Here is a 12026-nt window from a genome sequence, read left to right as displayed (position 1 = left end):
AAGCCTTTCATCATTCTGTCCCAACCCAACATAGTCCAGCATCATATCCATTGCTTAACCAGAGCAGAGAACATCAATCAAATACAGAAGCCGTACTTGCTTTATTATCACACCACTTATTACCATGGTATTATCAGAAGTAGCACCCTTTTAATACAAGGCAGACAAAAAAAAATTACAGGGGAGACAAAAAAAACCCAACCCACACACTTCCCCCTCATTTGCCTTAGAGAACAGATTCCAGTGAATTTTGTTGACATCTGTTACAAAATATTGCAGAGAATAAATTTTATTGAACTCAGAAAGGGACAAGAGATTTAATTTCCATTCCCCAATTGGTTAACCAACTCTCCAGAACCATAAACACATAAGACTATAAGCCCTCCTGTTCCCCCTGTAGACACAATAATAATTTTCATACTTCCCATCTCTTTAGAGAGCATTACAGAATACACAGGAAATTCTTAAAGCCATTCAAGTAAAAAAACCACTGTACAATGATACTTTCATCACCTCTGATTTGAAGTTTCCCTTGCCTGTAAAAAAGGTATTATGTTTCAGAAAAGACAGAGCAACCAGAAAGTCACAGAACAAGTTGAACTATAAAAAAAGAAATGTTTTCTTGAAAAAGAGGTATTTATTTTCTGGAATCCTGGTTAGAAACTGCCATACACCTGCCACCTTCTACTCTTCCGAGACCAAGTTTATCAATATACGCTCCTTAATATAGGAACGTCACATCTAAGTTCCTCCAGAAATTTGAGGTGCTAACTTTGCCTGGTTATTTGTTACCACCCATCCATCCATTTCTTCTACAGATTTATAGCCTTTCCATTTGACCCCTTTGTCCCACTGACTATTCCAAAGCAAAAAGTGCCCCCAGATTTTGTGAAAATCCAGGAAAAGACTGGAAATACTGTACCAGTAGAAAACAGAAATAAGGACCGCAAAGTCTTAGCAAGAATGACTATTTTCAGGCCACGGCTTTTTTAATGCAGAGGCAGGTACGTCAAACTGTAGCAATGGGCCACTGAGGGGAACGCCGGAGTTGAACTGCGCTAGGTCACAGAAGCAGCAGCGGTCTCATTCCAAGTCAAAATTATGGACGGTAAAAGGCAGAAGCAAACTGAGCGAGCCGAGGGCTGTGATGCTCCAAACCTTGTCATCAGCTGTAATAGACACTGAACAAGTGATTTGTCTGCCCATCCCTGAACTAAGAGAACACAAAGACAACTGAAGTGCATTTGTATGACTGAAGGGAACGCAGTAGTCAATTTTCTGGTATCAAGCAAACTGAGCAGGCGTAGCTTCCTTACAAGTTATGCTTACACTGCTCAGTCGAAAGTGAAAAAGTAAGTGTGGTTTAGGTCAACAAGAATGCAAAAGCATTTCACTAGTATGCCTTTCCTCCAGTGTATACTTTTCCTTCAAACTACTTAAATGTTAAGCACTGAAAAATCAATTTAACACTGTTTCACTGGAAGTTCTAGTTGTCATTATATGAGTGACTGCAACACACAGTTGTTTGGGATTTGTAAACAAGGAACTAGTATTTCACTAACAGCAAACCTCCACTCTTTTCTTTTCCTATTGAAACCCACAATCCCCATGGGCAAAGAGCAAAGGTAAGAATTCAACCTCATTCTTAAGCTCTTCTATGTACTACAGCTCAACTGTTTTGCACTTGCTCCTCCTCTTAATTCTATGCAAGAATATTTTTTTTGTTTGCTTATTTACAGCACGCTGTTTTGGAAATGACATATTACAACTCCAGCATGCCTTGTAGTTTCAAATAAACATTAGGAAACAGACTTCATGTTTCAAAACCTTCATTCTCAGCGTACCACACTGCTGCTCAAATTTCGTGGCTGATCCCTGACACGCTGAACCATACATCAAATCTTAAGATTGCCATACGTACACATTTCTAGGTATCCAATGTACTTGTAATGCAGATTACTGTCAAATCCTCGGATAAGTATGGGAGCACGTACAATTAAGTCCACTTAAAATGAAACTAGTCTCAGAACTGGGGTATGAGAGTTTGTATCAAGATTTATCACCTTTAATAAGAGCACTAAAATAAAGAAAGTAACTTCTATGTAATGGAAACCATACCTCTCTAAAGAGAAACTACGGGTTAACTTCAGAAGAGTCATGTTTCCATGTTTTTATGTGCAATCCAGTAGCATGTGTATGTCACTAGAAGTTCATTAATTATTCTATACATGGCATCACCAAAATGCAATTGTATGCAAAATTTTTTTTATTATTATTTTTTGATGGTGGCATTTCATCTGTTTTTAAAGATTAAATTTACCGCTAGAGCTTATCCTGTGTTCTTAGGATTACTCAGTACATGAAAATACAAACATCAGTAATGAGCTCTATTAATGCAGATTTCACTTCAAGCTAACTTAGATTTACTTCACACAGTTAAGTGAGTTCATTTCACTGGAAAAAAGATTCCCTGAAGCAAAACACATCAACTACTGTGGATGATATTGCCCAACACATTGCTGAAAAATAAATTCTACTGATTGGATTTTTTCATTTTCCCCCCCTCAAGCAGCACTTTTAAAAATACAATCTTTTAATGATTGTTTAATTTTCATATAACTGGAATATAAATCTTTTACATACTGCTTTGCTGCAGCTGCAGTATAATGTCTCATTTTTCATGGAAAAAACCTAATTACGTGGTTCACCGAGTCGCCTGTGGTAACACATCAATTTTATTTACATTCAAAAGTTGGACTTCAGTTTGGTCTCAACACTCTAGTTAATTCCAAGCACATTTTATACAATAGTTCTCTCCAATTCATTAGTAATACCTCACTCTAGCTTTTATTTGAAGAGGATTCTGAGCTATTATAATCTTGTTCCAGATTTGCAGCACTTCCCGTGCACTACCACTTTTGTAGCACCAATTCTATTCCGCCCTTAAATGTCTACGGTTCACTACGAAGTCTGGTCTAACCGAAACAGTTCCGCACAAGAATTATTAAACGGTCACTCTAGAATGCAGCTATTAATGTTTCACAATGAATGCCAACTCGTTTTTCCACAAAAACACAACAGAAAAACAATAACTATTGTGTGGCCAATGAAACTTAAAGACTAATCACTCAACATTTCAACTATTTCAATTGAACTAAGCTTATATTTTGAAAGCAGAAAGATTAAAAAGAACAAGTATGGTATTCAGTAGAGAATTTCTTGGCTTTACCTTCCTTCAGTGTCTTTCCTTCAAACTACTTACAGAAGGTAATTCGTTGCAATTAACAGTAAAACCTCCAAATTTCCAAATATGAAAAGATTTAAAATTTTAGTTCTTGGGAGATTAAAAAAAAAAATAGAAAGCATTAAGGCCATCTTACATATGACCGTTAGGTACATTTCATGGGTTTTTGTTACCTTTTAGACTTAGATATTGCACTGTAAAAAGGGGGAAAAATGCAGTAAGTTTGAATGGTACATCATTGACTAGAACCGATAGTGAATTCATGAATGCCGTATGCATTCACTTGATACAACTCTGAACGCCGACATTCGCTGTTAATGTTGAGAGAAAAACCACTGAAGGAGAGAAGAATTAAGGAAAAGGTAAGCGCAATCTGACTTCTAAATGGTAGACTCATATTTATTTTTTTTATTTTATTTTAAACAACTCATAGCCTCGTTGTCTATAACCATTAACCAATTTTAAAGTAAAAAGAGGGGGGAAGTTGTGGTGGGAGGAATATTTATTTTAAAAAGAAAACAAAATAAAATGAAGACATCTTGCCCAGACACAATAAGGCTCTTATCAACTGCGTGTGTGTAAAAGGAGTTGGCATTTTCCCATGAAGCAACTCCTTAATCCCAAATGATGGCATAATAACCTCATTTAATATGCCTCCTTAAAAGAAAAAGTTTATTTTGTCTAAGCTAAACTTCAACTGGCAATCACCGGACACCAATTAACAGTGTCAAATCTAAGGGTCACAGAACAATTCTGCAAGCTGAGAAAGTAAGAATTCACTTTTAAATCCTATCTTCTTTCCAAAAGAATGTAATAGTTCAACTTTGTTTTCATGTCTTTGGAAATAATCTATGCCAAGCAATTAAGAAAATGCAAATTACTTATCTTATTGAAAGTAATCAAGCCAGAAGCAGACTTTTCACTAACTTAATATTCCAATAAAGTCTTCTGTCATAAGAACCTACTTGCTAATTCCACTCTTAAGACCCGGCAATTAACCATTTTCAGATTTCACTTCCAATTATTAAGAAGTGGTACTCAGCTGCTTGATATTCGTAGCTTCTTTTTAAATTGCAAGCCTTCAAAAATACTTCCATTTCAGCTCCTGAGAGATTCCTTTTATTCCTTGTTCGTAAGCTGCTTTTCTATATATTAGCTGGTCTCATTCTAAATAACACCGAGCATGACAATAGTTATGGGGTTTATGTAGTTATCTAGAGCACATAAAACAAATTGTTGTAACACGCATTCCATGCTCGCACACCCTTCAACTAAGCCTACCAAAGCAGGAAACAAGGAGATAACCTCTTGGTAATTTCAAGAAAGTATCAAAGCTAGCCATAATGCGAAACACTCCCTTCTTTCCCACTTTCATATTCTTCTAATAGAACGAAAGATTTAAGAGCACTTTCATTAAAAGCAAGACTATTAATTTGTATACCCATTTCACAGGAAGGGGTGCTTACTCTTGATTTTATGCATTGCTTCACCCTCCTAAAAATATGTTTTGACAGAGAGGAACATCTTCTCGTTCAATAATTAACTTATCTTGCTATACAGCAGCTAAGGACATATTTCATATCTCCCTAAAGGGTTCCCAACTCCTTACAACTACAGTAAATCAAACACAGTACCTTGAAAGAACCTTAAATAAACTATTTCAAATTGAAACGGAAAGTAAAGGAGACTTTTCACTCCTTTATCTTCTTTTGCATTAGCAGAACCAAAAAAAAATTATTTTTTTTTTAAATTCAAGTTTTCCATTATTTTTCTTTCAACCCCTAATAAATACTGAAAAACACCATCTACTTAACATTTATAGGTTAAACATTTACTTGATGCAGAACACTTAACTGATAAAATAAACTTCAAAAGCTGGAAGTTAGTAAGCGAGCATCAAGAATCCTACCTAGCTGTAATAGAAACACTTAAATTGAGCTCTGGCAAGTTATTCTTCTCAGGAAACATGCTTGAAAACATAGCTGGCATGCTCTGTTTTCCTGCAGGTGGGAATTTACCATCAGCAATTCACAGGTAGAGAAACAAGAGCAGAAATTAAGTCTGGGCTACGACTATACGGTCTGACATGGATGCCTTACAGAAAGTCCCTCCTACAGCGAACATTTTTTTCCTCCTACAGCGAACATTTTTTTCCTCTCGATGTTTATCAGCACATGGGGATTACAACTGCGTCAGCCCGATATGCCAAGAATTCATAAACAGGAATGAACTGAAGCTCCATGTTCTTCCTGTCACAGATGAAGTTGTAACTACGTTTGTAAACTTACCAAGCTGTGCATATCCTGAACAATAATCTTTCAGGAAAGATTTACCTAATTAATTCAAGATAATCTATTCTTCATAAGAGTTTCCATCAAAATCCTGATGTTCTACATCCAGTATAGTACAAAGGTTGTAAGTATCTTCTTCTGGGGAAGCGCCTCCAGCAATTAACGGATCAAGCACAATATACCAGACAATACATAAAACCAAAGGCTTCAGCTCAAAAGAATTCAACCCGCAGAAAAATAATAAAATTATATATACACACCACCTTTCCTTCACAAGCCCTTCCCCATACAACAAAAAGGTTGCATGGGAAGAACTGCTAATCTGATCTATTCAAGGGGAAAACATTTTAAGTGAATTTTAAGCGAGAGCGAGTCTGGAGTTAACGGCAACTTTACCAACACTTCAACGATGACTGTCCCCAGAGTAGCAAAATGCTGAAATTGTATTTCTTTTCTCTCAAGGAGCTTTGTACCGTGAAGCTTCTATTTTGAAACTATATGATGAATCGCCTGTCACAATACAGGGTTTTCACCTCTGTGCCACGCATTGCTTAGGCCAGCAGTAATGGCTGGAGGGTATGGATGGGTGTCTGGGGTTTCTCGCTGATGTCCGAAATTCTTCATATTCGTTTGTCCTGTATTCACAGCTTCACAGAGGAACACAAGTGATGGCAATCCCAAACACCTACCAGAATCAGTGAGTTCAGGCAAACAAGCTACCAAGTTGATAGTTCTTTCAACAAAACTGCATCCTTCTAGCAAACGCCCAGAATCTTCTTCCTTTTCAAGATGCTGCCTAACATTCTGACAGCCTTCCAGAGCTCACCTCCAGGCGATGCTTACAGTCACCAAAACGATGTTCTCAGTAACAGTGCACATCATAACCCCTGCATTATTCTTGATAATTCAAGTGCATCTGTGGTACAGATACAACAGAGAAAGCTGAATAAACTTCATATGCAGATTAGAAGTTTATAGACAAAACTGTCAGACAAAAAGGTTGTTTAAAATGTCAGACATAAGTATTCTTTGCAAAAGCAAAGGCGGCAGCTAAGGAACAGATATCACCTGTTTATAGTCTAAGTGAAATGCACAGGGTACAAGTGTGGGGTGGGAGAAAAAAAAGCCCAAGAGTCAAGTCTAAGTTCTCTATGGTGCTCCAGATGGTATTTGGTCACCAGATGCAAATGAGATCACTGCAACTTGCAAAGCTACAACTTTCCTGTCAAGAAAACCTGCCAACGGTAAGATACTACCTCCTCTCCGTTCCACTTCTTCCACGGAATTTACAAAAAAATATTTTTATGGGAAAAGGTACAGCAGCTGTAAGACTTGTCAAACCTCTTCAGGCAGTAGTGTCATTAAGCAGCATTTATCCTTGAGAAAACAAAACTTCCACAAACTAAAACACTCCCAACTTTTTCAAACTCGTAAAATCACTCAATTTTTTTCTCCCACTCAGCGGCCCCATACCAATTAGCTTTTTTGACTTGGGACAGAATAAAGATCCTCTGTCTTTCTTCAAATTTAAAATCCGATCATAACAAAAACCAGAACACAACAGCTGAGGCTGGCAGGAAAAAGAAATGTAGGAGTATGTGCAAAAGACACACCTATGAAATTCACAGCTGTCTGGCTAATCTAACTACTTAACTGATCTATAGCTGTTCTGCAAATAATTGTTTTTACTTAATCTCCCATGACAGCATTTAATTATCTACACAGTTTCAGAAAGCTACTACATAAACAACTGTTCTAGTACCTCCTCTTTATAACTACTAAGTCTTTTTCCCTATGACTATTCAAAATTCTTTTATTAAAGGCAGATTGTTGTTTCCAAAATCATCTATCTTGAATGTTATAAAGATAAGGCAACCCACACAGTTCATATGCAAAACTTCAAAAAGTGTTTCTGAAAGAACAGTCTCAGTCTGGACTTTTCATTTGTTTAACCAAAGTACTAAATGTCATACAATATTATCTGAGTGACTCTCTTATTCAGAAAAATCAGTAATTCTAATTTAGACTTCAATGAATAAAAGATAAAGACTTAAATCTAAGTTGCCACTAAATTTTATTACCCTAATGAAAATTTCACTTTCAAAGCACAAGCCCTAGGCAGGAAAAGAAAAATCCAAAATGTTGTGAGCAACTTCACACTTGGTGAGAATCCATGACCTTATTAACAGCCATTATTTCCTAAAGGTCATACATCTCAAAAGACAGGATTTGTAAAGCTGAAAATGTTTCGGACAGAGTCTAGTCTTCCACTTGGATTTGCAGTGTCAGATCTCTGGGACTTGCACTCCTAAACGTAAGAGTACAGACACAAAAACAAAGCTCTAGTCATTGAACTGTAAATTACTGACCGCAGTGACAATCCAACCCCTACGAACAAGATTTTAAGCCAGTGCAGCTTATTTCATGACTAGGTTATAGCAAAACAAACAGCACGCTAGGGCGGCTCAGCCGACAGCCACGTAAATTACTTCAGTAACTTATTTTCTGTGTGTATGCCCACGTGCAAAGTCCTTTATATTTTCAAGAGCGTGTAAACTCAAGAAACAAATTTCAGCTATCAAATATTTCAGTACTGTGGTCTGCTTATACAATGAAAAGCAAAATAACCTTGTTTCTTCTGCCTTGCTGCTGCACGAAACATTGAACACAGTGTCCTTTGTCATATTTCAAGGAATCAATAGACATAAATGCCTCATTCCGGCAAAATTTGATGTTCAATATTTTGTCAATACTGATGTTTGAACTCTAAGAGAGAGCAAGACAGCTCTATTAGCAGTAAAATTGGTAACACTTTTACAATTACCTCACTTTAAACTATTATCTGATAAGTCACTACGAGCATTTCAATGTGCTTTTAATATAGAACAAGTAAACCTATCATTATATGATTTACACGCATTACAAAGAATTCCAAAACCTGCAGTGGAAGGGAGAGAAGAGAAGGAAATTACTTCCCAAACTCTTGTAGGGTCCTGACAGTTAGCAGGAGCGTATTTCTTCTTCTTTCAATTGCCACATACTTCATTCCCCTAAATGAGTTACGCATAGTCCTCCTTGCTCCATCTCCAAACTCAACTTTGCATCTCCCCACATCCCTCTGCACAACTGTTTTCTTTCAGATGTTTTTACTTTCATTTGAGAGAGAGCATAGCAAATAAGGATCGCCCAGTGATAGTGCTATTGTATCAGGGTAGACACATCTTTTCAGTACGGCTGACTGCAGCGTTGTGAAACACACTACGTTCAGACTGGTTTTTATCAGTGTGGTGCTGCTGCTGTTGACACTTAAGAAAAACAGTGCTCTTACAGGCAATTTTCAGATTTAATTCACTTAAGAAAGTTATTGTACTGAAGGCTCCAGCCCAGATGCTTCATAAAATTTTGGACCAGGCAAAAAAATGTGTCAAAGTGATGCTATTCTCTATTTGCTATACTCTGTCCCATACTATACTTGAGCAGGTTCAGCTATTCATACATTTAAATGCTTCACCTCAGCTATTCATACATTTAAATGCTTCACCTCAGCTATTCATACATTTAAATGCTTCACCATACCATTATCACCAGAATTAGCATTATATTGTTGTAACCAAGATGTTAGATACAAACGAGCTACATCAATTCACAACAGAAACAGAAGCTATCACCCGCAACTCCCCTCAAATAGAAATACACTTAAGTCCCACATACTGCATTTGAAATATTAAATAAACTACATTTCATAAAGAGAAAAGCATATATTCTTAAAGATTTGCTGGGTAAGTAGAAATATTACCCCTGCCTTCATTCAAAACAGGTGCCTCATAAAAAATTAACATCAGTGGAATGGCTTGGTGCAGCACTTCTGAGCCATCTCTTTAATTATACATGATCACAGAGCTACCTGCATGAAATACGCCTAAAGATACACAGTGCTTCATACCTGTGATTTCACAGGCTGTATTACCAAATAAACAGTCTGGTATTCGCGGAAGCATGAAGTTCATAATGCTCTCAAGGTAGGTGGTTGGAACAGGGTAACAAATAAGAAAGTGCACAGAGTATAACCCAGGACCAAAACAGTGTGTGGTAGAGGTAAGGAGATAAAGGACAACTAAAGCACACTTGACAAATACAATATTCTATATATTTGAGCTGTCATACAAATTATATCACTGAGTAACCAGAAGGTCTAAAGGCTACCAAGATGAAAACCTACTGCAAAAATTAAGGAACTGATCCTTATTATTGGTTTGTTGGGGTTTTTTTTATTACTATTATTATTCCAGGATTAGTCAAGTTTCATTGTTTTCATTCAAGACACGAGAGGTAAAATAAGAGACAAGTATTCATGCAGTCTAATAAAATACCTTTTAAAAGTTTTCAGGCAAACTAGGTCTACTCAAAGCAACAATACATAACTGAAAAGGAATTAATATATAGTGGATAGTCACAGCCAAAAAGGATCACAACAGATAAAAGTTAGTTTTGTTGTACAATTTTAAGGCTCCACATTCCAGAGGCACTGAGGACAATCAGGTCGCATAAAACTTACAATGGCATGAACTTATCATTGTCACCTTTGTCCCACCTTCCCCTTCCTTCCTTTTACTACATTCACTTGTTGCAACTTGCCTCCATTTATGCTCAAAGCCTGTAGCGTGACCAACGTGGCAAGTCCTGACCTTGCAGCTTTACCTGTGGTGCCATGGAGTTTACCTGACTCTGTAGCATAGGTGGTTTATTCCATCAACTATTACCTTATGCCAGAGTTAATTTTCTTTATTATTATCCTTTGAACTAGAATTTACTCTTACAGTGCATCTGAGATTTCACAAAACTCTAAGTAATTATGTTGGATATGGTCTCCCAAGTTCTTTCAAGTTTTATTTTGCATTTTATCTGCAGATTGCTTGCAGCAGAAAAGTCAAATTTACAAGTCTTTTTTTTCTTCAGGTCTTAATGCATAAATTGTGACAAAATCACATCTGGTAGCAAGTTAAAGCCTCTAACGACAGAGTTCCTTTTTTACTGGAAAAAATATAAACAAATCAAGAAACAAAGAAAGAGATTAACTTACTGTGCAGTTCGCGATGTATCACATCTACAAGATTTGGTTCATCTCCCCACCAGAATATCCATAGCTCCTTACAATCCGGTTTGACGTCACGGCGCCACACACAAAGCAAATTGGCCTGCAAGCAGCGGATGAAGCTGAGCAGAATTGGATCATCCTGTGCTGGGGCTGAAATGATAGGGCCACAGTCCCCATGACCTTCAAAATTGTACCTACGCCATTTGATGCCTGTGAGTTCAGCCTACAGGGGAAAAAAAAAAAGCCATTAAATCACTGTATTTCAAAATTTAGTTATATTCATAGTACTGGTTTGTTTCATTTTCATTGTTTAATTCCTAGAATTTAGCTCTAAGCAGCCAAAGTTAAAAACCCCTCCTATTCCTATATTTTCCTCTTCCCCCCCCTCAAGGAAAAAGGAAACAATTTTAGAAACACTACTGAATAAAACTGGCTTGCCCTGCATTTAGGTTTTTCACCACAACCTGACTCATTTCCAGCAGATTCACTCCGTTCTAACCTTATTGTTATCTTACTGTAATATTACAAATTAGAAGGAAAAAACCAAACAACCAAACAGGGTGACGGAATAAAGCCCATTCTCTACATGCTGCTTGGTGGTCAAGTGAGTTCAGTGTCAGCCCAAAAGTTGACCACTTGGAAGTCACAAACAGAAAGTACTACAGGACGTAAGAAAACAGTGGTGAAATAAGAGTTTCACGTTGTGATGTTACAGGTCTACCACACATGCTTTTGATTTTTGTTTTGCTCAAATGAACAAAAACAGAACGAGGAAAGTTGCCATTTACTGTCTCTCAACCCGACAGAATTCTCTTATTAACCGTCAAGGAAGAATAAGAACAGGAAAATGGCTACCCAGACTTTTGGGAAAGATTACTACCTTTTTACCTACTTATATAACCCTACCCATCACACTCTTCCTCTCCCCTCCCCAGCCTGCTGCCTGGTTTCCCCTCCCGCTTGTCCTCCGCTCCCAGTCTGCCCTATGACTGTTGCTGGGTTCCCCTTTCTCTCCACCCTCCACTGGCTCTGGGAACCTGCCCAGGGCACGAGGGAAAAATACTCCTGTGACTTTTAGACTAGCTAGCAGGAGTATCAGTATCAAATTAAGAAAGTGGTATGTATATACTCTGTGTTCACAGTGGGCTTGTATTCTAGTTTCTAACCCACGTTACCACATTCTCACTGCTATTATTACCTCTACTGCTTCATTTAGAGTATTCATATCTTCACTTTGCTGCTCAGAAATAGCTGGTGTGCTCAGCTCTAAAGTGGTCCTACAGGAAAAGCCAGCTGGTCTACAGCAACAAGGTGCAAAAACCTCAAATACAGCACCTACTCCTTTGATGAGAAAAGTCATTGCCAGGGAGAAGAGGAAAGACACAGCAGTGGAAAC

The 12026-nt window shown here is 37.5% G+C and overlaps 1 protein-coding gene across 1 annotated transcript in view; it reads right to left on the bottom strand.

Annotated features, from left to right (window-relative positions):
* Positions 1-12026, bottom strand: part of MED13L (mediator complex subunit 13L) — a 200567-nt gene that overhangs the window by 169964 nt on the left and 18577 nt on the right. Inside the window, exon 2 of the mRNA XM_059827587.1 lies at positions 10616-10853. Within this exon, the coding sequence (XP_059683570.1) occupies positions 10616-10853 (238 nt within the window). The remainder of the gene's footprint in view (positions 1-10615; positions 10854-12026) is intronic.

This window comes from Gavia stellata, chromosome 21 (assembly GCF_030936135.1).
Source record: "Gavia stellata isolate bGavSte3 chromosome 21, bGavSte3.hap2, whole genome shotgun sequence".
NCBI classification, from domain to species: Eukaryota; Metazoa; Chordata; class Aves; order Gaviiformes; family Gaviidae; genus Gavia; species Gavia stellata.
The sequence above is the reverse complement of the archived record's forward strand: the minus strand, read 5'-3'. Positions and strand labels throughout refer to the sequence as shown.